General features: G+C 37.0%; 1 protein-coding gene across 8 annotated transcripts in view; it reads left to right on the plus strand.

Moving 5' to 3' along the window:
- Positions 1-26,642, plus strand: part of RIC1 (RIC1 homolog, RAB6A GEF complex partner 1) — a 145,676-nt gene that overhangs the window by 55,013 nt on the left and 64,021 nt on the right. For 7 of the 8 annotated variants that reach the window (XM_070590009.1, XM_070590013.1, XM_070590011.1 and 4 more), the window contains one exon: positions 14,523-14,602. In XM_070590009.1, the coding sequence (XP_070446110.1) occupies positions 14,523-14,602 (80 nt within the window). Of the gene's footprint in view, positions 1-11,953; positions 12,100-14,522; positions 14,603-26,642 lie in introns of those variants that run through there. The other variant, XM_070590016.1, reaches the window with a different exon arrangement.

Raw genomic sequence — 26,642 nt, forward strand, 5'->3', positions numbered from 1 at the left:
TTAATGTTAGTATGATATTCCATATTATGAAAGTTTCTTATTTACTTTCCTGTTCTTTTTTTTTTTTAAGATTTTATTTTTCCTTTTCTCCCCAAAGCCCCCCGGTACATAGTTGTGTATTTTTAGTTGTGGGTCCTTCTAGTTGTGGCTTGTGGGACACGACCTCAGCATGGCTTGATGAGCGGGTGCCGTATCCGTGCCCAGAATCTGAACCAGTGAAACCCTGGGCTGCTGATGCAGAGGGCGCAAACTTAACCACTCGGCATGGGACCGACCGGTCCTTGCTGTTCTTTTCTTGATGTGTCTTTGGCAACTACAAACAGTGCTACAGTAAACGTTATTATACATGTATCCTTTTGTATTAATGCATTTGTTTCTTTAGATCACTTTCTCCTAGGTAGGATTGCTGGGTCAAAGTGTATCTGTATATTCTTTTTAATAAATATTGCCAAATTATTGTTTAGTAAAATTCTATCAGTTTCCAGAATTACTCCTTAGAGTATTTAAAATTCCTATTTACCTACTTTTATGCCTGATTAGATTGATGAAAAATGGTCGTATCATTTTAATTTTCATTTGTTTAATTTCTGTTTCTAGTAAGGTCCATGATCTTTTCAGATGTTTATTGGCCCTTTGCTTTTCTTCTGCAAATTGCCGGTGTTTGTCCATTTTTCAAACCTAGAATGTTAGTTCCATGTCAGTTTGCTTGTCCTCTTGACTATAGGTCCAATGCAAAGAACATTTTTCTGCACATGGTAGGTATTTGCATATTAAGTGAAATAAATAATATCTGAACATATCATTCTTTGTTCATGGTAAAGGATATCCTGTCTATGTGTAGGATTCTTAAATTGAGATTCTTTTTTTCCAGCCATGAGATACTGTTCTAATGCCCTCTGGTTTCTGGTGTTACTGGTGAGAAGTCTAGTGCTAATCTGATTCTCTTTCCTTTGCAGGCAACCTATTCTTTTTCTCTGAATGATTTTTCTCTTTCTGATTGAATTTCAATTATTTCTGCTTATTTTCTCTAGATATGTATCTTTTTTCGTTTAACTGTCTCTCTCTGCACTCTTCTCCCACCCACCCCCCCAAATTAAATCTGAGTCTCAGCCCTTTCAATTTGAACACTTAAGTGTTTCTGCAGCTAAGGAATTTTTCTTCTATTATTTCCTAAATAAGAGAACAGAACAAGACTTGTCCTGTCCTGTATTTTTTCTTGTTTTCTTTCTATTACTCATTATTTGCAAACCTCCTGAATTTGTCCTCCAATTCTCTCATCTTTCAATAATGATTTTATCTTTATGTGTTCCGTATCATGAAATTGTTTCCATTTGACCTTCTGGAATAAAAGGTTCAGCTCCCATAAGGAGTTATTCTTTACCAGTTCGTCTGGTGAATTTTTCTATTAGGAAATATTTAGCTCTGAAAAGTCTTGTTTACATTCTAATAGTATCTCCTGAAAGTCCTTAATATTTTTTCCTTAATTTACTTGCTTCTGTCTCATCTATGTGACACATTAGTAGGATCAATATATTTTAGCTGTGTAGTCTGGTCTTCCATCATAAAGTTATTGAGCTTCCATTAAGTGGAATTTTTCTTTGTTGTGTTCTGTTAGCCATCCATAGAGGTCAGAGTTTTGTGTGGGTTTCTCTCGCAATGCGAATCAGTAGATGTTAGTTAAAATGGTGGTTTGCAGAGGCAGACAAGCTTACAAACTCTTGTCCTCTGTTGAGGCTTAGGATGAATCTCCTCTACCCTGAGGCAGTTTCTGAGTGAAAGGGGCTTAAGCTGAAGGCTTCTCCAGACCATGAGGTCTGGGAGCAATTCAGTTCACCAATGCAACCTCTACTCTAAGCATGCTGAAGTCAGCAGGGTTATGAGGACAGCCCTGTTAGTGTCCACTTCTGGGAGGAGTCACATGTAGCCCTTTTCTGAGGGGCACCATGGGGTTCTGCTTTTTCACTTTACTTAGGGAACTGTGAAATCCCTGGTCTTGGTCCACAGCCTCAAGGAGTGGCAAAGCAAACCTTTCCTTTTCTCTGGTCCCTCAGCACCTATTCTTTCTCAAGAGAACTCAAGATATCTTGATGACTCTGGCAGCATCCTCCAAACTCATCCAGTACACATTTTGGTGGTAGTTGTACTCTGAGAGAAGGAGGAGGTTAGGAATTTGGGCTCAGTCTTTTCTATCTTACTGGGATCCATAGCTATAAATTAAAGTTAACCATTTCTATTTGATGTTTTATTTGTCTCTGCCTGCAAAAGAGGTTATTTTTAATTTTCCTTCTTACATTATAATATACATCATACAGATGGAGAACCATCAGTTTTATGGTAATAATTTAGAAAGGTCAGCGATATTTTTGTGTTTTCTGTTCAGGATGTCAGTCACTCTTCTTTGCCAACAACCATTTGTACTAAAATATAATCTATCAAGGTGCATTTAAAAATAATGTTAACATGGCTGGCCCCATGGCTGAGTGGTTAAGTTCAAGTGCTCCACTTCAGCGTCCCAGGGTTTTGTTGGTTTGGATCCTGGGTGTGACCTAGCACTGCTCATCAAGCCATGCTGAGGCGGCATCCCACATAACAGAACTAGAAGGACCTACAGCTAGAATATACAACTATGTACTGAGGAGCTTTGGGGGGAAGAAGAAGAAAAAGAAAAAAGATTGGCAACAGATGTTAGGGCCATTCTTTTAGAAAAAATAAAAATAAAGTTAAGGAATCGTACATTATCATGGAATGGGTATTAGATAAGTGAACTTCCAAGATAATTAAAGTTTAATCTGATTCCCAAGCTTTACTAATTTTATTGGTCCTTTTCCTCAAATGTACATTTCCTTAGCCTCCATACATGAAATATATTAATTGTGAATTAACTATTTACTTGTAGATTCAGAGTTATTATGGTAGTAAATTTTTGGGGTGTCTACTGTGCTGGGCACTGTTTCTAAGTGCTCTATGTAAATTAAAATTATTCTTCAGAACAATACTCTAAAGGTAGGTAATTTTATTATTCCCATCGTCCAGTTGAGTAAACTAAGGTAGAGAGGGTAAGTAACCTGCCCAAGATTGCATAGATAACTATGTGCTTATGATCGTATTGCTGATAATGGAATTCTAACTCATGAAGCCTGGTTCTAGAGTTCCAGAGTCTTAATAATTCTCCTTTACTGCCTTTCACTGTTAGCATGGTTGTTTAATCCTGCTAGCTATTATGGAATAAAGCTGAATCTAGGAGATAGTTGGAAACTTGCTTTCACAAAAAGTCATTGGTAGAACGTATAGGGAAGGGTATACAATTGTATAACCTGTAGAACAATATAGCATAACTCTTTTTCTGCATATTAAGTTAAAGCAACACAACCATCCCCGTGTAATTTTCTTACTGCCCGACCTTCCCCAACCAAATATCATTGTGTGCTCTGACATGTCAGTTATATCCAAAATTCTATTTTGTGTCACCAACAGAATAACAGTCACCTCCTTGTCAACTTGTACTTTAAAAAGAAATCTCACTGACGTTTTTTGATGGACTGTGGGAAAGAAAATTCTTAACCATTTTAAGAATTGGTCCTTAGTGTTTGGGAAATTGTTTTCTCTGAGTATCAGAAGTAGAATATCATTTTGTAGGCATGATACCAAGCCATAATTATCCCTAAAGTTTTCCTCAATTTAGAGAATTAATAGATATCCAGGCACAAGAAGGATTAAAATGGATTTTAAGTACTAGGACTCTGTCTAACAAATAGTAGCGACCAGTGTGTTTAGGCATATGTGTCTGTATTTTTATTACAACTTTGCTTATTAGGGGAAAAAATCCTAGAGTCCTTTGATTCTGCATTTCCATCCAATCACTAATATGTTGCTAAGTCCTGTCTCTGGTTTACTGCCATCCTCTTGTCTTTATTCTTATTGCCATTACTTTAGTACAGGCCTTTTTATGTCTTATCTAGATTGCCTAGAACACAAAATTTTAGGTTTTTTTTCTTCCACTTGAAACAGATGTAAATTATGCATAGCTATTTCTAAATTACAGCTCTTATATTTTTATTTCAAACCTTTCAGTGGCTTCCCATTGCATACTAAGTGTGTTCCAAGCTGCGTAGCCTAGTATTCAAGGCCTCTTGTGATCTGGCCCCAACCTGCCGTTCCAGTTCTATTTTCCACTGCTACTCTTACTATTCTCCTTCACACCCGGCTAAATGGAAGTATAGTCTGTTCTGCTGCAATATGAGAGTTACTGTAACATGAATTAGAATGTAGTTTATTTGTGAATAAGGGAAAGATGTCAGTTTAACTTAGAATTCCTGTTGTTTCATCATGATTTTTTTCTTCTCAGCATGTTACCCTTAAGTACTGCTGTAGCAACATCCCAAAAATTTTAGAATGCTGTATTTTTTTTTCAGTTGTGCATTATTTCTTATCTGTCATCACGTAAGGGCTCCCTTTCATCCCCTGTGCTCACCCTCCACTCCTCTTCCCCTCGTAACCGCTGAACTTGTTTTCTTGTCTGTGTGTTTGTTTGTATTCCACATATGAGTGAAATAATCTGGTGTTTGTCTTTCTCAGTCTGGCTTATTTCGCTTAGCATAATTCCCTCCAGGTCCATCCATGTTGTTGCAAATGGAATGATTTTTTTTATGGGTGATAAGTATTCCATTGTATATAAATCCCATATCTTCTTTATCCAGTTATCAGTGGATGGGCACGTGGATTGTTTCCATGTCTTGGCTATTGTGAATAGTGCTGCAGTGAACTTAGAAGTATATATGTTACTTTGGATTGTTGATTTCAAGTTGTTTGGGTAGATACCCAGTAGTGGGGTAGCTGGGTCATATGGTAGTTCTATTTTTAGTTTTTTGAGGACTCTCCATACTGTTTTCCATAGTGGCTGCACCAGTTTGCACTCCCACCAGCAGTGTATGAGTGTTCCCTTTTCTCCACACCCTCTCCAACATTTGTTATTTTTAGTCGTGATTATAGCCATTTTGACAGGCGTAAGGTGGTATCTTAGTGTAGTTTTGATTTGCATTTCCCTGATGATTAGTGATATTGAACATCTTTTCATGTTTATTGGCCATCTGTATATCTTTTTTGGAAAATGTCTATTCATATCCTCTGCCCATCTTTTGATTGGGCTGTTTGCTTTTTGTAATTCAGTTGTGTGAGTTCCCAATATATTATGGAGATTAACCCTTTATCGTATATATCTATGATTTGCAAAGATTTTCTCCCAGTTGGTGGGTTGTCTTTTGGTTTTGATCCTAGTTTCTTTTGCCTTGCAGAAGCTCTTTAGTTTGATGAACTCCCGCTTGTTTATTGTTTCTTTTATTTCCCTTGTCTGAGAAGACATGGTATTTGAGAAGATCCTTTTAAGTTCAATGTCAAAGAGTGTACTACCTGTATTTTCTTCCAGGAGTTTTATGGTTTCAGGACTTACCTTCAACTCTTTGATCCATTTTGAGTTTATTTTTGTGTGTGGGTGAGATAATGACCTGCTTTCATTCTTTTGCATGTGGCTGTCCGGTTTTCCCAACACCATTTATTGAAGAGACTATCTTTGCTCCATTGTATGTTCTTGGCACCTTTGTCAAAGATTAGCTGTCCATATATGTGTGGTTTTATTTCTGGGCTTTCAGTTCTGTTCCATTATCTGTGTGTCTGTTTTTGTACCAGTACCTTGCTGTTTTGATCACTGTGGCTTTGTAATACATTTTGAAGTCAGGGATTGTGATGCCTGCTGCTTTGTTCTTTTTTCTTGATATTCCTTTAGCAGTTCGGGGTCTTTGGTTGCCCCATATGAATTTTAGGATGCTTTGTTCTATTTCCATGAAGAATGTCATTGCGATTCTGATTGAGATTGCATTGAATCTGTAGATTGCTTTGGGAAGTATGGACATTTTAACTGTGTTTATTCTTCCAATCCATGTGCATGGAATCTCTTTCCATCTCTTTATGTCATTATCTATTTCTTTCAATAATGTCTTATAGTTTTCATTGTATAACTCCTTCACCTCCTTAGTTAAATTTATCCCTGGGTACTTTATTTTTTTTTTGTGATTGTAAATGGAATTGTATTCTTCAGTTCTCTTTCTGTAAGTTTGTTATTAGAGTACAGAAATGCAACAGATTTTTGTAAGTTGATTTTGTACTCCACCACTTTACTGTAGTTGTTAATTATTTCTAACAGTTTTCCAATGGATTCTTTAGGGTTTTCTCTATAAGATCATGTCACCTGCAAACAGTGAGAGTTTCACTTCTTCGCTCCCTATCTGGATTCCTTTTATTCCTTTCTCTTGCCTAATTGCTCTGGCCAAAATCTCCAGCATTTTGTTGAATAAGAGTGGTGATAGTCGGCATCCTTGTCTAGTTTCTGTTCTCAGAGGGATGGTGTTCAGTTTTTCCCCATTGAGTGTGATGTTGGCTCTGGGTTTGTCATATATGGCCTTTATTATCTTGAGGTAATTTCCTTCTATCCTGATTTTGTTAAGAGGTTTTATCATAAATGGCTGTTGGATCTTGTCAAATGCTTTCTCTGCATCTATTGAGATGATCGTGTGGTTTTTATTCCTCATTTTATTAATGTGATGTATCACATTGATTGATTTGCAGATGTTGAACCATCCCTGCATCCCTTGTGTAAATCCCACTTGATCCTGATGTATGATCTTTTTGATGTATTGCTGTATTCAGGTTGCCAAAATTTTGTTGAGGACTTTTGCATCTATGTTCATCAGCGACATTGGCCTGTCGTTTTCCTTTTTTGTGTTGTCCTTGTCAGGCTTTGGTATCAGACTGATGTTGGCCTCGTAGAAAGTGTTAGGAAGCATTCAGTCTTCCCTAATTTTTTGGAATAGCTTGAGAAGGATAGGTATGAAATCCTCTCTGAAAGTTTGGTAGAATTCCTCAGCGAAGCAGTCTGGTCCTGGGCTTTTATTCTTTGGGATGCTTTTGATTGCTGTTCCAATCTCTTTCCTTGTGATTGGTCTGTTCAGATTCTCTATTTCTTATTGATTCAGCTTTGGCAGGTTGTAAGAGTCTAAGAATTTATCCATTTCCTCTAGATTGTCCATTTTGTTGGCATATAGTTTTTTGTAGTATTCTCTTATAATCCGTTGTATTTCTGTGGTATCCGTTGTTATTTCTTCTCTTTCATTTCTGATTTTGTTTATTTGAGCTTTGTCTCTTTTTTCCTAAGTCTGGCTAGGGGTTTGTCAATTTTATTTATCTTCTCAAAGAACCAGCTCTTTGTTTCATTGATCCTTTCTACTGCCTTTTTTGTTTCAATAGCATTTATTTCTGCTCTAATTTTTATTGTTTCTCTCCTCTCTTTCAGCTTTGTTCTTCCTTTTCTAATTCAGTTAGGTGTAGTTTGAGATTGCTTATTTGGGATTTTTCTTGTTTGTTAAGGCGAGCCTATATTGCGATGAATTTCCCTCTTAATATGGCTGTGCTTCATCCCGTATGAGGTGGTACGGTATATTTTCATTTTCATTTGTCTCCAGCTATTTTTTGATTTCTCCTTTAATTTCTTCAATCATCCGCTGGTTATTCAATAGCCTGTTGTTTAGTCTCCACATGTTTGTCCCTTTCTCAGCTTTTTTCTTTTTTTTGTAAAGATTTTATTTTTTTCCCCTTTTTCTACCCAAAGCCCCCCAGTACATAGTTGTATATTCTTCGTTGTGGGTCCTTCTAGTTGTGGCATGTGGGACGCTGCCTCAGCATGGCTTGATGAGCAGTGCCATGTCGGTGCCCAGGATTCGAACCGACGAAACCCTGGGCTGCCTGCAGCGGAGCGCGTGAACTTAACCACTCGGCCATGGGGCCAGCCCCCTCTCAGCTTTTTTCTTGCAATTAATTTCTAGCTTTATAGGATTGTGATTGGAAAAGATGCTTGTTGTTGTTTCAGTCTTCTTAAATTTATTGAGGCTTGCCTTGTTTCCCAACATGTGGTCTATCCTTGAGAATGTTTCATGCACACTTGAGAAGAATGTGTATTCTGCTGTTTTTGGATGGAGTGTTCTATATATGTCTATTAAGTCCAACTGCTCTAGCTTTTCATTTAATTCCACTGTTTCCTTGTTGATTTTATATCTGCATGATCTATCCATTGACGTGAGTGGAATGTTGAGTTCCCCTACTATTATTGTTTTATTAATATCTTCTTTTAGATTTGTTAATAGTTGCTTTATGTGCTTTGGTGCTTCTGTGTTGGCTGCATAGATATTTATAAGTGTTATTTCTTCTTGGTGGAATGTCCCTTTGATCATTATATACTGCCCCTCTTTGTCTCTCTTTACCAGTCTTGAAGTCTACTTTTTCTGATATAAGTTTGGTTACACTTGCTTTCTTTTGTTTGCCATTAACTTGGAGTATTATCTTCCTTCCCTTCACTCTGAGCCTGTGTTTGTCATTGGAGCTGAGATGTGTTTCCTGGAGGCAGAAAATTTTTGGGTCTTGTTCTTTAATCCATCTCGTCTTTTTTTGTCTTTGTATTCGATAATTCAGTCCATTTACATTTAGGGTGATTATTGATATATGAGGGCTTAATGAAGCTGCCACTTTATCACTCAGTTTCCTGTTCTTCTGCATTTCCTTTGTTTCTCTTCCTGTGTATTTTGGTCTACCAGTTGAGTTATGTAGTTGTTTATGTTGTGTTTCTTTGTTTGCTCCTTATTATTTGTGTCTCTGTTCTGCTTTTTTGTTTAGTGGTTACCATGAAGTTTGTATTCAAAATCTCGTGGATAAGAGTCCCTTTTCTGATGGCCTCTTATTTCCTTAGACTGAACCAATTCAGTCCCTTTTCTCTTCCCCTCCTAAGTTGTTTTTTTCACATTTTATTCCATCTTGTGTTATGAGTTTGTGGTTAAAATGACAAGATTATTTTTGTTTTTGCTGTTTTCCTTCCCTTTGTCTTTAATGCTCTACTTGAGTATTTGCTATCCTGCTCTGATTCTGTCTACCTATTTATTTCCTTACTCTGTGCTTTGTAACCTCTTTCTCCCCGTTTTTTTCAGGTATGAGGGCCTTCTTGAGGATTTCTTGAGGGGTGGGTCTCATGGCTATGAACTCCCTTAGCTTAAGTTTGTCTGGCAAAGTTTTCCTTTCTCCATCGTATCTGAAGGATGTTTTCGCTGGATAGAATATTCTTGGCTGAAAGTTTTTCTCCTTCAAAGATTTGAATATGTCATTCCAGTCTCACCTAGCCTGTAAGCTTTCTGCAGGGAAATCTGCTGCAAGACTGATAGGGGTTCCTTTGTAGGTTATTTTCTTCTGCCTAGCTGACCTTAGTATTCTTTCTTTGTCATTCACTTTTGCCAGTTTCACTACTATATGCCTTTCAGTAGGTCTTTTTACATTGACATATTTGGGATATCTGATAGCCTCTTCCACATGGATTTCCATCTCCTTCCCTAGGTTTGGGAAGTTCTCTGCTGTTATTTCTTTGAACAAGCTTTCTGCTCCATTCTCCTCTTCTCCTTATGGAATACCTATAATTCTTATGTTGCTTTTCCTAATTGAGTCAGATATTTCTCAGAGACTTTCTTCATTTCTTTTTAGTCTTAGTTTTCTCTCTGCCTCTGTCTGGAGCATTTCAACATGTCTGTCTTTGATTATGCTGATATGCTCTTCTGTGATGTCTGCTCAAGTGTTCAGGGATTCCATATTTTGTTTTATTTCTTCCATTGTGTCTTTCATCTCTAATATTTCTGATTGATTCTTCTTTATAGTTTCAATCTCTTTTGTGAAGTAGCTCCTAAACTTGTTGATTTGTTTCTCTACATTCTCTTTTAACTTGTTGAGTTTTTTGATGATAGCTATTTTGAATTCTTTGTCATTTAGATTACATATTTCTGTGTCCTCAGGACTGATTTCTGGGTGCTTGCCGTTTTCTCTCTGGTCTGGAGATCTAATATAACATTTGATCTTGCTAGAGGGAGTGGCTCTGTTTTTCACATCCTGGTGTTATTTGGTCACGGTTACTGCCTATCACCAGTGGGTGGGGGTCAAGAACCATGTATTCTGAGCCCTCTGCCTTCAGCCAAGATCCCAGGGCCTGGAGCTGGGCACTGAGTGGGTGGGGGGAGGGATGCTTTCTTCTGTGTGCTCTTGGGGTTTTCTTGCTCTGCTCTCACTGTCTGCTCTCCTGGGGTGTGGACTTGATAAGTTCACCCCTCGTGAATCCTTTTGCCTTGGTAAAGGGCTTCCCTCCAGGCTGCCAGGGCCCACTGGGGATCCTTGATGTCCCCATGAACGACCATCCCCTCCCTCATTCCTTCCCTCTCGGAGGCCTCCTGCTGTCCCAGATTGTAGTCTTTAGGGGAGGAAGCAAAGGTTTCTCTTACCCCATTCCACTTCCTCCGAGGGGGCCTCCAGTCTCCGCCCTTTGCTGTATGGCTACATGGGTCTCTCTGACATGTTTTATGTTGTGTTTGGATGGCCTCTGTTGGAGTATGAATGCCCTTTTCATTGTATGTTGGAGGGAAGAGATTATTGGGGAATCTTACTCTGCCATGATGCTTACATCACTCACTAGAATGCTGTATTTTTTTAATTTCCATTTTTATTTCTTCTTTGATCCATGAGTTATTTAGAAGCACATTATTTACTTTCAAAATATTTGAGTGTTTTCCAAAAATCTTGTTATCTATTTCTAATAATTCTATTGGGGTCAAGAAACATACATTGTACACGTTTTATTTATTTATTTATTTATTTTGATGAGGAAGGTTGGCACTGAGCTACCGTCTGTTGCCCGTCTTCCTCCTTTTTGCTTGAGGAAGATTGTCACTGAGCTAACATCTGTGCCAGTCTTCTTCTATTTTGTCTCTGGGACGCTGTCACAGCATGGTTTAAGGAGTGGTGTGTATGTCCGCTCCTGGGATCCAAACCTGCAAACCCCAGGCCACCGAAGCAGAGCGTGTGAACTTAACCAGTATGCCACTGGGCTGGCCCCCACATTTTATTTTTATATGTGGTAAAACCCCAGCATACATTACTATTATTCTTGTTTGAAAAGTCAATTATGTTTTAAAGAAATTTAAGTCAAACAAAGGAAATTTGGATTCAATTTAATGCAAATTTTTTTTCTGATTCCTACCCCTATCCTTTGGGGACTCTATTTATATGTATATCAGGCCACTTGAAGTCCCACAGTTCACTGATGCTCTTTCACTTTTGTTTTGTTTTTGTGTATATGTGTGTTTCATTTTGGATAGTCTTTATTGTTATGCTTTTATGACCAATAAACTTTTCTTTTGCAATGGTCTAATCTGCTGTTAATCCTATCCAGTATATCTTTTTATCTCAGATATTTTAGTTTTTATCTCTAGAGTTTGGTTTGATTTTTTTTATGTTCCCTAACCTTTTGAACATAAGGAATATAGTTTTAACTGTTTTGATGCCCTTTTGTGCTAATTCTAGCGTCTGACTGTATTCTGGATCAATTTTGATTGGTTGGGTTTTTCTCCTCAGTATGTCCTGTGTTTTTCTGCCTGTCTGCATGTGTACTAATCTTTGATTGGACGCCAGACATTGTGATTTTACTTTGTTGTATGCTGAATGTTTTTGTGGTCCCATAAATCTTGAGCTATGTCCTGGGATGTAGTTGTTACTTGGAGACAGTTTGATAGATTCATGTCTTGTTTTATGCTTTGTAGTGCAGGTTTGGAACAGTGCTCCATCTAGAGCTAATTATTCTCCACTGCTAAGACAAAACTTTTATAGAATCACCACAGGAATACCTTGGGACATCTTCCTGTGCAGTCTAACCAGTGCGCTGTGAATGATGTTTCCTCAGTTTTGCTGGTGGGAAAGGCACTGTTATCAGGACTGTTCAAGCACCATGCACTGTTTTCTTTACTAAACTTTTTGGTTTGTTTTCTGCCTTGGATAGTTCCTCGCATGCATGTGCTTATTGGTACTATTGGATTTTTTCTCTGTGCAGCTGTCTCCTCTCTGGTACTCTGTCATATGAATTTTAGCTGCCTTGTTCTTCCTGGACTGTCAGCTTCATCTCCTCAACTCGGAGTTTGCCAGGCTCTCCATCAGTTCTCCTTCTCAGTGCTGTGACCTGGAAACTTTCTCAAAGGAGTAAGCTGGAGCAATCGTAGGATGTCTCTCTTGTTTCCTATCTCTCAGGGATCACTGGCCTTCATTGTTTGATGTCACTGTTTTGAAATCCATTGTTTCATATATTTTGTCTGGGTTTGTTTGTTTGTTTTTTCAAATGGGAACATAAATTGACTCACCTTAATCTATGTTGGTCAGAAGCAGAGTCCTTTTTTTCCCCCTTAACTAGTGCTTTGGTGTAAAACAATGTGATAGTATTAGAAATAATAAATTTTGATGACTATTCATGTCAAAAGATACTCATCACATGTTTTTGAGAGTGTGTGATTTACAACATTTTACCATTTCCCATTTAAATATATTCATGTGTATGAATGTACAAAGTCTGAAAGATTATATAAAAATGTTAGGTCCTTTCTTAGTGGTATGATTTGAGGTGATTAATTTTATATATTTGATCATGTATAGTAAAGAAGTAAAGTTAAAAAACAAAAAACAATATTTACAAACCAACGTAAAGAATTAAAAAGTGCTAGTCTGTTATTTCAGCCTTATTTGAAGCCTGACATGACAGTATGTTGGGCTAGAAGATACACCTCTAAATCATCAAATCTTTACCACTTAAATTATAATAGAAACCTTTGTGATGCATCATTCAGATCATTGGAGGCAGACGCATAAATCTGTCCTAGTCTTCGTAACAAAAATAGTATATCCTAAGGAAGAAATGCACTACGATTTGGAATTCTGAAGTATCTGGTGAATTCACATGCGATAGAAGCATTGGGTAAAGGTAGAGAAAGGTATGGGGATGCTGCCTACAGGTTAAGCATTAGTTATATGTAACAGTTGATTTGTCTCATGACACAGGCAGATTTAAATTCCTTCTGTTTACAGAAAATGGCTACTTTGAGTATCTGTGTCATGCATCAATCATAAAATAATTTTTAAAATACACTTTACATAGAAAGAGTAAACTTCTTAAATGCCCAAACAAAGCAAAATACAAACAAGCAGTTAGTAAGAGTGATAATAACATCAATACCACCACCTCCTGCAGATTTCAAACTGTTCTTTTTAGAATGTGGAATTAGCTGATCCCGGGTGCAGCCATGGCTCTGCTTGGCAAGCCATGGTGTGGCAGGTGTCACACATATAAAGTGGAGGAAGATGGGCACGGATGTTAGCTCAGGGCCAGTCTTCCTCAGCAAAAAGAGGAGGATTGGCAGTAGTTAGCTCAGGGCTAATCTTCCTCAAAAAAAAAAAAAAAAAAGAGAGAGAGATACTATCTGATATGGTTTGATTTGAATCCATTTTCTTTTTTATCCCATATTCTCCACATTAGAAGAATATAATAAAATTGCACATTTGAAATTAGAATGAAGATCTTATCTGAAGAATCTTAGCCTTTTTTATTTTGTCCCAATATGTTGAACTAGAGTTTTGGAATACATTATGAAATAGTAAAGTTTATAGCTTAAAAACAAAACACTTGCTTTGCTGGAGAAGTTAAGTAAGTGTTTCCTCTGGCATTCGTTTAAGTGAAAAACAGCCAGTACTGGAAAGAAATATGAAACCTTGAATAATATTTTCAGTTTTCTTTGGTTGTACTTTTGAGTAAAAGCCCATCTGCCTCTAAAATGATAAGAATTCAGTATTAATGTAAAGTAGTTTGTGCAAAATGTTTTCCACTTCATTCTGTTATACTTCAAAGTGTTTGGTTAGAAACAGCTAAATATAGTATTTTCAATATTTATATAAATGTAAAATGGTGGCTTGGGCTTCACAAGTCACAGATATGTGCCAAGATCATATAATGGCCCTGTTTGTTTCAATACAATTTATATTTTAAAAACATTTTGTTAACTAAGAAAAATAAACTAGCTCAGGTTCAAATTTTGGAAATTGAAAGTTTGCTCTGTTTTTCTTCTGTGTCTCAGGGTATCTTTTGTAGTAAATCAGAGCCAGTTAATTGATTTTGAAATATATAAATATGATATTCTGAAACTATATAAACATTGAATACAGTCAAGAATTTCATCATACTATTACTATTTGGTGATGTTGTTGCTTTAAGAACTTGGGAAAAATATTAGCCGTATTGCAGAGTTCAAAAAGGTTTGTACATCTTGCAAAATAATTATTGAATAATATAATTATTTTAGAATTTTGATGTGTACAATATATTATGAACTATTGATTTCAATTATGTTTCTAGGAAATATTTTAAAATCTATAAAAAACCCTTTTTGTGGGTTATATTAAACAAGATGGGTTATATTAAAACAAAGTCATTTCTTAATTTACATGATTAAACTATAGCTCTTCAAAAGAGGGTTCTTAAGAGTGAAGTGTTTTTAAAGTAAGAATATATAAAATTAGCATTTAGAGTTACAGTCATAGCCTTATCCTTTAATTCATGATAAATAAAATTTATCTTTCAGACGGCGAATGGCTACATCTTGTTTTTTCATATTACATCTACAAGAGGTGACAAGTACCTTTATGAACCAGTGTATCCCAAGTAAGTTTGTTGTCTTTTATTCTTTTAATATCTGTTGTGCATACTTTGTATTCATAAAAATATTAACAGTTTTGGGGCTGGCCCCGTGGCCGAGTGGTTAAGTTTGCGGGCTCCGCTACAGGCGGCCCAGTGTTTTGTTGGTTCGAATCCTCGGCACGGACATGGCACTGCTCATCAAACCATGCTGAGGCAGCGTCCTGCATGCCACAACTAGAAGGACCCACAACGAAGAATACACAACTATGTGCTGGGGGGCTTTGGGGAGAAAAAGGAAAAAAATAAAATCTTTAAAAAAAAAAAAAAATTAATGGTTTTGGGTTGTCTGAAGTGATTGCAATAAAGCTAAGCCAGCATTTCCAAAATAGTGTTTAAAAAACTACCAGGTCTTTGAACTATTGTTATTTGAATAAAGAATTCTGTAATTATTGGGGCCAGCCCCATGGCCGAGTGGTTAAGTTCGCGCGCTCTGCTTTGGCGGCCTGGGCATGGACATGGCACCACTCATCAGGCCACACTGAGGTGGCATCCTACATGCCACAACTAGAAGGACCCATAACTAAATATACAACTACGTACTGGGGGAATTTGGGGAGAAAAAGCAGGGAGAAAAAAAGATGGGCAACATTTGTTAGCTCAGGTGCCCAAAAAAAAGAATTCTGTAATTAAATAAGTCTGAGAATCTTGGATGAATATACCATATCCCTTCTTAGGCATTCAGAATTACTATTAACATATTCCAGATCTGGCATTCTCCACTCCTTACTGGGGAGGAGCTAAGAGGTCATGAGGGGAAGGGGCGAAATGTCAGTAAGCTCCAGGCTCCTGAATGGTAGAACTGTAGTGATTTGTCAACTCTTGACATTTCCAAAATTTTTGATATACCTACATTATTTTTAATGTGGTAGAAAAAATTAATGTATTTGAAAAATCTAAAACAAAAGCCGCAATTTTAAAAAATGGCATTATGAAAATTGTTCAAATAACTTTTGTTAATATTCTGAGAATACACTTTGGGAAAGGATAATGTAGGCCATACAGACTGTAGGTCAGATCCCTTTATCATAATTTTAAGGAACTATCTAGATTGTCTTGATGCTGTAGCCACTTGCTTTTGTAATAAATATAGCTTTAATTGAGATGTTACTTGAATTTTAGAAGTCTTTTGTAAAGTACAGACATTCTTTTGATGATGGAATTTAAGGTAATTAGCTTATTTTTCAATAGGAATCTTTACTGTGAAAACCCTTTTGGCATATAAATTGTACTGTTTAAAATGGTATAGCCGTTGTGATATGAAGTTGATGTATTTAGAAATTTTAAATTCAGTTTTGTGTATAATATAGACTTACTATTTTTTTTATTCCAAGAGGTAATTTTCTGAGTCTTTTGAAGAACTGTTGTATTCAGTGTCTAATATTTCACATACTCGTGCATTTTGAACTGCTGCATGTAAACCCATTTTAATGCTTGATTTAGACATGCTCCTATAAATAGAGCAATAGTCAGAATCATCTGAACTTAGCTAGATTAACTTATGCTATTATAGATCAGCAGGGTAGGGAAATAGCATCTCTTGAAACAGTGAAAAATACTATTTACTTCAACTCACTAACATGATGTACATATGTTTACAGTGCTTTGGAGTAGTATTTTGGGACTTGCTTTTTGTGTTCTGGAGAAGTTTTAAAAAGAGTTTCTTACCTTCAGATTCTGAGTCTCCAGGGGATACCACTTAACTAAGTAATAGTCCTGACAGCGCCTGAGCTTTGCTGTGTTTGACTGTATATGTTAGGCTAGAGAACTAAATAAAGAGCTTTATTGTTATTTTTAATTTGGGCGTTCTTCCACTATATTGAAGATTTGGGGTTTCAATATGTGGCTCAAGGGCCAGTCTGGTGGCGCAGTGGTTAAGTTCACGTGTTCTGCTTCAGTGGCCCAGGCTTTGCCGGTTTGGATCCCGGGTGTGCACCGGGGTACCACTTGGCAAGCCATGCTCTGGCAGGCGTCTCACATATAAAGTAGAGGAAGATGGCACAGATGTTAGCCCAAGGCCAGTCTTCCTCAGCAAAAAGAGGAGGATTGGTAACAAATGTTAGCTCAGGGCTGATCTTCCTCAAAAGAAATGTGGCTCAGTAAAGTGTATAGCCTTAGAGCAGCATGAATAGTGGTTAAAGGGGTAGGCTTTGGATCATATAGACCTGGAATTGAATGTCAGGTCTGTTGCTTTTCAGCTGTATGACTTCTATCAGGTTATTTAATATGTACAAAACCTAAGTTTCTTCATCTGTAGAATGAGATAACAGTAGTAATTATTTCATAGTATTAAATGAGATCATGCATATTAAATGTTTAGATAAGTTTAGATAATTTTCCCAGCTTATGAGAAAATTAATAAAGGAAGCTGCTGCTGTTATTAATGTATTTTTTCCTTCACCAAATTTTTACTTCTAAGTGATCTTATATATATATATATATATAAAGTGATTTTAAATATATATTAAAATATATATTAAGTGATTTTTAGTTTTTTTATATTTGACTTGATAATGTACTTTTTTCCCAGAGTTTAACTTCTGGTAACTGCTACATAAAATCAAACAAAGTCTCTTATATGGAAATAATTTTGCAGAGCAGATTAGAGTGAACCTGTTGTGTGCTGGACTGCTTTCTATCTGGATTACTTAGTATAGTAAATTTCTTAGTTTTTCTGTAGACCTATTTGTAAAATGAGAATAAAAATATTTTCTTATTCAATTGTTTGAACGATTATGTGTGTTCAAGTTTTTAAAACCTGGAAAATAGTGGTTCACATAACGGATTGTGGAGAGTTTAAAAAAATGTTTGGTTTTGACACCTGTGCCATTGTAAACACTTATGCAGTTCATGGCACTGTTCAATTACTATACAAACTGCAACACAGAGAGGCCAAGTAATCACCCATGGTCACACACTGGAAAGTGGCACAGCTGGGATTTAGATATAACTGTTGTAGCTTCAAACTCTGAGCTCTTAACCACTAATACTGTACTGCCTCAACCCTGTTTATAGCCATCTAGCCATGTACTACTTTGAGATTTTCTGGGGGAGTAGGGAATCAAAAAGAAAGGAGAAAAAGGGGCCAGGGGCCATCTCTGTGGCGCAGTGGTTAAGTTCATGCGCTCTGCTTCAGTGGCCTGAGGTTCACTCTTTCAGATCCTGGATGTGGACCTACACACCACTCATCAATCCATGCTGTGGCAGCATCCCACATAGAGGAACTAGAATGACTTGCAACTAGAATACACAACTATGTAGTGGGTCTTTGGGGAGAAGGAAAAAAAAAAAAAAGGAAGATTGGCAACAGATGTTAGCTCAGGGCCAATCTTCCTCACCAAAAAAAAAAAGTGGTTTATAATAATCCTGAAGAATAGATGCAGCATAACTGAGGCCAGTACTTAGCTGTCCTCTTCTCAATTATAGAAACACTGTTATCTCTTTCTTTCTCTTCTCTAAGTCTTATGATTTCACCACAGGAGTTTTTCTAGAGTATCTCAATTTTCTTGTATTATGTGACAGCATCTTACCCTCAGACTGCATGTCCTTTTTCATTATGCTTCATCTTGGAACAGGTCAGATGCCCTCATGATATTTCATGGCTTCCAGTACAGTGTTGTTCCCAGCATCCTTTCTGTTGTTGTTGGGGGTCAGCCTTCAGCAATGTTTGGCACTCTTATTAAATGACTCTTTCTCCCTCAAAAGTCATTTATTCTTTTGATTAATGAATTTTCACTTCTTTCATTTTTGGTGTCTTTATAAATTCTGTTGTATATTAAAATATCCCTTCCTGTTAGTTACACAGACCAGTGGACAAACTTGTCTACTGAAGACCATCGACTTTTTCTTTCATGTCTTGAAACTTGCAGTGAGACTAATGAAGGAAACTCCGCTAGGGATAAATCAGAAATAATTTGTGTTTAACTTTGGAATGTGTTTATGAGTTTAGTAGATCTTGAAACTGTTAATCATTTTTAATTTTATCATAATGAAAGTAATTTCAACAATTATGTCATCATAATCTATACTTCTTTGAGAGCAGAGATTTTTTTACCCTTATTCTTTCTATCTTTCTACTTCTACTGTTAGCCTCTTTTTTGTGAGACCAGTTTTATTGAGACCACAGTTCTTAAAAAAAAGTTACTGTACTAAAACTCTCAGTACATTTAATTATCAAATATTAAAGATACACATATTTTCTTTACTGAAAAAAAATCACTCCAAAGCAACTATCATAACTCAAACCTCCCACTTCCCCAACGACTCCAGCGTATTTTGTTAGACTGTGGGACTTGTCACCAGCTGACTGTTCATGAATTAGTGTTAAGAGGGAAACCAGAAGAGAGTAACTAATTGAGGTTAGCAATTTCTAACTTAACCCTTTTCAGAAATTCTCCTTCTTTGCCAGAGAAACCTGCAAGGAAGAAGACCGAAACATTTAAGGAATAGAAACATTTACTAAATTGTATCAAACTTAGAGGAGAAAAGAGGTCTGAATTGGTTACAGATGTGATGGTTTCCCTCAACATTTGTTCTTTTTTCTTTTTTGCTAGTAAGTATTGAGTTTTAGTTTTCTGGAGAATAAGCTTAACTACTTTTTTTCCCTTAAGGTTCTGTAGAGTTAGAAACTTATTTCTGATGCTATTCCTTGTTCTAAGTTCAGTTTATGAACTTGACAAAATATGTTATTTATCCTAACATTTTTGATTCCCTTTGATCGTCTCAAAACATCACAAGTGTAGTTTGATTTCAATGTGTATATATTCTATAAATGTACATGTGTAACCTTTAGCTACTGAACTTTGTATCTTTTAAGTGTCCATTAGCTTACATCATAATTGCATGAGCACTTCTAATAGAATTGATGGCGATATTATTGTATAAATTCTGGGCAGTGAAAATTATTCCCCTGTTGGCCACAGCTCTAAGACTGGCACCTGAACCCAAAAAATGATAGAAGTATTAAAAGATCTTCCCATTTCAGAGAGCCCTACATATTGTTTTTATCACACTGAAGGCTGTCTGAATATGTGATAATGTGAAAAGAAGGCTTTTTCTTTTAATTTGAAAAGCCTGGTAATAAGGGTACTACTTCTTTCAGAAAATTCTTCTGAAAAATTGTTTTCAGCTATTCATCTGTCCGTTTAAGTATTGAATTTTATCAGACTCCAGGACTGTTGTGGATACCTGGGGATGCAGCAGTGGAGAAAAGAGAAAAAGAAACCCAAAACCAAAAACTCGACTCATAGAGCTTATGTTCTTCTAGTAGATGATAAGTAAGTAAAATAGATTACAAATTAGGTGATAGATTCTGTGGAGAAAAATAAAGCAGGGAAAGGGAATAGGGAGTGGGAACACCACGTGTAGAGTGGTCACGGTCTTCCATGAAAAGATGACATTTACAAAGGTCTAAAAGATATGAGGAAATAAAACATACACCCAGGGGAAGAGCATTCTAGATTGGTGAGATTTAGCAAGTAACAAAGTTATTAAGAAGATATTGTGAATAAATTTTAGGTCCTATCTAATAACTTATAGTTAAAAAGTCAGAAGGGGGAAATTTTTTATTCAGCATAAAAGCAAAAAATTGCATTCTGATTTTTTAAGTAACTTCATCGGGAAAGCCTATAACTAATTCTCTTTTTTTGTAAACGGCACTACCATTTACTTGAGTTTATTTGCTCTTCCTGCTGTGGGGCTAGTCTAGTGGTTAAGATTCAGCACTCCAACTGCCATGCCCTGGGTTCGTTTCCCCATCAGAGAACCACACCACCTGTCAGTCGATTGTCAGACTGTTGTGGCAGCTGGGTATTGCTGTGATGCTGTAAGCTCTGCCACAGTATTTCAAATACCAGCAGGGGGTCACCCATGGTGGATAGGTTTCACAGAGCTTCCAGACTGGACAGACTAGGAAGAAGGACCTGGCCACCCACTTCTGAAACTATTGGCCATGAAAACTCTATGAATAGCAGAGCATTGTGTGATACAGCACCAGAACGTGAGAGGATGGTGCAGAAACCCAGCCAAGTTCCTCTCTGCTGTACACAGGGTCACTAGGAGTCGTAATCAACTCAACAGCACTAACAACCACTTAATAACTCCAGTAGTCAGTCTCTATCAACAAGTATAGTATACTCTACCTTCTATATATTCTGTGTATTCTACCTTGTATGTATCCCTCATGTCTTTTCCTAATTCCCAGCAACACTGCTTTAGTTTGGGTTTTGTCACTTTTCTCCTGGATTATTGTAATGTCTTCTTAACCCACCTTTTACAGTTTTCTCCTAAGTGAATTTTCTGACATAAAATTTGCCTGCCATTTCCCTACATAAAATTTTTCAGGGGCTTTCTGAATTGATTGTGTTGCTTACTTTTTTTGAGTTTTTTTTTTTTACTTATGTGAAAATGGAGTTAATTCCTCCAAATGAGGAACTGCCATTTACTTCATAAAGATGCAATTAGGTTTAAATCAACACCTTAAGTTACTATATAATACCTAAAATAATGCTTTAGTGTTCCCTAGGGTTTTGTTCTGAATTCTCTTCCATTCTGCATGTTCTTCCTGGCTTTAATCAACATATGTGGATGAGATCCAGGTCTATTTCTTTAATGTAGTACCACTTTCTTGAGCTTCAGGCCCACCTTTCCAGGATCAGTCCATTTAGATGTCCCTGTAGGGAGCCTCAAATTCACCATGTCTAAACCTAACTCATTTCCTCCATACCAAGCCAAACATGCTATTGCTTTTGTAAAATTTATTGCAGTTACCGTGATCTTTTATAGAGCTCTATGATGTTGAACACCTTGTGACTTTTATTTCTGCACTTCTCGTAGTTGTTCAGTAATCAGATTGTATCAATTGCTTACAACTCTCCAGTGTCTCTAGAATTTGCCTCTCTCTATTTTACTCTCACTTGTCTCTTTGGGGCCTTCATGGCCTCTCCTTGCCTATTGAAAAGCTTATTAACTGACTCATTCTCTTCCTCTAGTCTCTTTCTCCTGCATACTGAAATCTGTCCTTTGCATTCATAACCAGATTTATTTTTCAAAACAGAGACTTGGTGATGTGATTCCTGTCTCAAACTTTTTTTTTTTAAGTCTAGGTTAGTTTTATTCTAAATCATTTCAACACCTGGATCTAAAGATACAAAACCACTAACATTATACATGAGTACTTTCTGGAGTAATCAATTATTTCGGAAAGGTCTTACCAGTAAACTTTAATTTCCAGTTTTTTTTATTGTGGTAAAATACACATAACATAACATCATCATAACCATTTTTAAGTGTATAGTTACACTTCATGAAACTGGAATCATACAATATTTATGTTTTTGTGACTGGCTCATTTCACTTAGCATAATGTCCTCAAGATCATCCATTTTGTAGCCTGTGTCAGAATTTCCTTCCTGGGGCCGACCCTGTGGTGGAGTCGTTAAGTGTTTCCCTTCAGCCTGAGGTTCGCCGGTTCAGATCCTGGGCATGGGCCTACATACCGCTCATCAAGCCATACTGTGGTGGTATCCCACATAGAAGAACTAGAATGACTTACAGCTAAGCTATACAACTATGTACTGGGGCTTTGGGGAGGGCAAAAAAAGAATTTCCTTCCTTTAAGGCTGAGTAATGCCCATTGTAGGTATATACCACAGTTTGCTTTTCCATTCATCTGTTGATAGACACTTGCGTTGCTTCCATGTTTTTTCTATTGTGAATAATGCTGCTATGAACATGGGTGTTCAAATATCTCTTTGAGACTCTGATTGCAGTTCCTTTGGATATATAACCCAAAGTGGAATTGCTGTATCATACAATAATTCTACTTTTAATTATTTTTTCGTGAGGAAGATCAGCCCTGAGCTAACATCTGTGCCAGTCTTCCTCTACTTTGTATGTGGGATTCCTCCATGGCATGGCTGATCAGTGGAGTAAGTCCATGCCTGGGATCCGGACCTGAAAACCTGGGCTGTGGAAGTGGAGCACGCAGAACTTTAACCACTTTGCCATGGGGCCAACCCCATATTTTTAATTTTTTAAGGAATTGCCATACTGTTTTCCTCAATAGCTGTACCATTTCACATTCCCAGCAACAGTGCACAAGGGTTCTAATTTCTCTACATCTTTACCAACATTTGATGTTTTCTTTTTTTCTTTTTTGGTAGTAGCCATCCTAGTGAGTAAGAGGTGGTATCTCATTTTAGTTTTGATTTGCATTTCCCTAATAATTAGTGATATTGAGTATCTTCTCATGTGCCTATTGGCCATTTGTATATCTTCGGAGAAATGTCTATTTCAGTCCTTTGCCCATTTTTGAATCAGGTTGTTTTTGTTGTTGAGTTTTAGGAGTTTTCTATATTTCGAGATATAGAAATATATCTTATCTTATAAATTTTTGTTGCTCTCCAATCCCCACACAATAAAGACCAAGAACTGTGGCCTGGCATGTAGAACCTAATTTTCCTGTATCTCTAGCATATTAAACCCACAATTCCTATGAAATTTAATTCATCTTTTTATGTATTTGCTGTACTTGGTATGCCTCACCCACTTGTTTATGTAAGAAAGCTATCTGACTTAGTTCTCAAGCTCAAGTCATACATCTTATCTATAAATGTTTGCCCTCAACCTTCCTATCCTCTCTTGTGCCCAAGAAATAGCTGATTCCGCATGTACAAACCCATAGCACTTTTTTTTTCTTTTTGAGGAAGATTAGCCCTGAGCTCACTGCTGCCAATCCTCTTTTTGCCGAGGAAGACTGGCCCTGAGCTAACATCCGTTCCCGTCTTCCTCCACTTTATATGTGGGACACCTACCACAGCATGGCTTGACAAGCAGTGCCATATCGGCACCCGGGATCTGAACTGGCGAACCCCAGGCCGCCAAAGCGGAATTTGCGAACTTAACCGCTGTGCCACTGGGCTGGCCTCCCCATTGTACTTTTTAAAAATTTATACTGGTAATCCATGAATACATTCTTATAAAAACAAACAATTAGAGACATGTAAAGACTAAAAAATGAAGTTGTGAACCTTGTCTGCTTTTTTAGATTCCAATCCAGTTTCACTCTCCAGTTAGCTTTATAACTCTTGGGTAAATAAATACCCTGGAGTAGAATTACTGGGTTGTATCACATATCTACTGATTTTAGATTGGATGATGGACATTGTATTACATAATTGTCTGATTTTTATTCTTTTCCTTTAAAGAGTGTTGAGGTTTGTTTTGGGTGACAGTTAAATTGGAGATCTTCTTGATCCTTCTGAAGGAAGGATGTTTGTATGTTTTTAGAGTGGGTTCAACCTTTACTCTAGGCTAGCTTAGCTCTTCTGAGCTCTCTACTGAATGTCCTGGGTCTTTAATGAGGTCTCTTCACTCTGGCTGATTAGAACAGGAATGTCCTAGCCCTTGATGAACTGTGCAGCCTAAAACCCTGGTAGTTAGTCTTTTGCTGGCCTTGTGAGATTTCACCATATACCTGCATAGCTTAGTATTCAGCAAGACTCTTGGGGAACCCCTGCAGGTTTCTAGGGCTCTTTCTCTATATCTCCCACCTCTCTGGTACTCTGTTCCTTGAGTAGCTGCTTCTGCTTCTCTGAACTTTAATCTTTTTCTCCTCAATGAGACTGCCATACTCTGCTTGAATTCTCCCACCCTACATAGTAGTCTGGAAAGTGACTTCTACCAGAAAACCTTGTTTGTCTCCCTTCACTCAGAATCACAGTCCTCTGCTACCTGTTATCCAATGTCTGAATATGGTTGTTTCATATATTTTATCCAGGTTTTTTTGTAGTTTTGTTACCAGACCAAATGTGAGTCCTCTTGTTGGCGAGTTAAATTGCACCAGAAGTAGTTGTCACACAAAGTATAGATTTTATTTACAACGTGCAGCAAATAAAATGGAGACCATAGGCATTAATTTCACAAACTATGGCTCCCTGAGTATGGGGAGGTGGGTACCTTTATTTGGGGTAGGGAATGAATATTCAAAGAGGAAGTTTCATCATCACACGTAGAGATAGGCATAAGCTTGCATATGTGGTTTGAAATCATGCTTTTACATACATCACATGATCTCAAAATGGCTGCTTCACCCCTCCCAGAGGAGGAGAATTTACGATGTTAATGAGGGCAAGGTTACTTTAGTACAACTCTCTGTCTATTTGTGCAGGTATCATTCTTTTGGTTGCGTTCTGGGCCAGTCTGGTCTGGTTCAGAGTGGTTGGGTCCAGGGCCGTTGTCTCTTAGAGCTTCTTCCTGGAACATAGCTGAAACCACATAAGCTCAAGACCCCAAAGTTCATAAAGAAAGCAACATCTGCACCTTTCAAGAAGGTAAGAGAATTAGGTCAAACACAAAAGGTTAGAGTTTAGGCAAGACAAGAGAAGCAGGTTGGAGTCCATGGCTGGTGACAATATCATATTAGTATGATAATTGAGTGATCATCTGTGTGCCTATCAGTTAGTGTGAACAATTTTAAGGCTTTTTTCCACTGGAGTATGTTTTAGCACATCCAAGATACCATTATTTTATTTTATCCAGAAATACTTTCAGTGTTAATATTCTAGTAAACAGTTGTGTTGACTGCAGATGATGAAATATTAGGTATGCACTTTGAGGAAAGAAACCATTCTGAGCCTTTTGAGAACTGTGGTTGGAGAACCAAAGCCTCTTGATCCCAGAATTGACCTAAGACTGCCAGGACTCCCTAGATCATTTTAAAATTTGAAAAACTGAGTTGTAAGAGAGTAGATGCTAAAAGTTTTCATCACAAGGGAAAAAAAAATTGTAACTATGTGAGGTGATAAATGTTAACTAATCTTATTGTGGTAATCATTTTACAGTATATACATATATAAAATCATTATGTTGTACACCTTAAATTTATACAGCCTTCTATGTCAATTATACCTCAATAAAACGGGAAAAAAAGATTTGAAGATCTGGAATGAAATTCTTCATTATCATCATCAAATACTTACGGTATATTTACTATAATTTGTAAGACACTAGCTATCCTGGTGCTGAAAAGATATAAGATGCTAATGAAGAGAGAAGTATTTAAAATTAATGGCAATATAAAGTGGCAAATGCCAAGTGAGTGAATGTCTCCAAAAATGGTAATAGCGTTTCAGGGGAAAGTGCTAAGTTGTTGGGGGAAGTTTTGTAGATAAGGAGATTTGAGTTACATCTGGAAGGAAAGATAGGCCTTAGGTAAGTTATGTTGCTAGGAAGAACATTGTATAATTAGCTGTACTCCTGAAGTTTCTGTTTGTCTCCCCCCTTCTCCAGTCCATCAGGTTACCTGCCACATTATTATTTTCTGTAACTGGCACTTAAAGTATCTGAGATCTCCTGGACAATAGACTTTGCTGACGTAAATGCCTGTTGAATTTAATTGGTAGTGACAGTTTTCTGTATCACCTTGTTTAGCCCTTCAAAGCATACTTAACGTATATTAGGGGCGATTTTTTTTCTTTTAAGACTTCTCTATAATTTTTATGATATGTTTTGAGCACTGTAGTTTGATTTTTCATTTTTGTCAATTTGATGGCAAAGTACTCCCTCCTCAAGGCTATGAGAAGTTTGACTAGTAGTTGACCTGCCTTATGAGAGAATTTCATGTTTCATTGCCCTTTAGGGGCCACTCATTGACATGAATGCCAAACTGGGAGACATTACTTTTAATTCATGAAGAATACATTAGTAAAGTAAAACTTCTCAAGTTGGGTTAATTTCATTTTTCCTTATTTCTTATGATATTGGACTGGTGTTACTGCCTCGAATAAATATACAGCAGTTTATAGATGTGGAGAAGAGAATGGCATTTGAAATTAGAGGCACCTGGATTCCAATCCAGGTTCCACTTTTTACTGGCAGTGACTTTGGAAAAGCTACTTTTTGAGTTACTTTTTATGCTATAAAAGGAGAAAAATGTGTTAGTAGCTTCTTAATAAGTTTCAGTTGTTACTAATGTCTAGCTTGTCTTTTGGATTATTAAATGTAATCT

Source organism: Equus przewalskii, chromosome 22 (assembly GCF_037783145.1).
Source record: "Equus przewalskii isolate Varuska chromosome 22, EquPr2, whole genome shotgun sequence".
Lineage (NCBI taxonomy): Eukaryota > Metazoa > Chordata > Mammalia > Perissodactyla > Equidae > Equus > Equus przewalskii.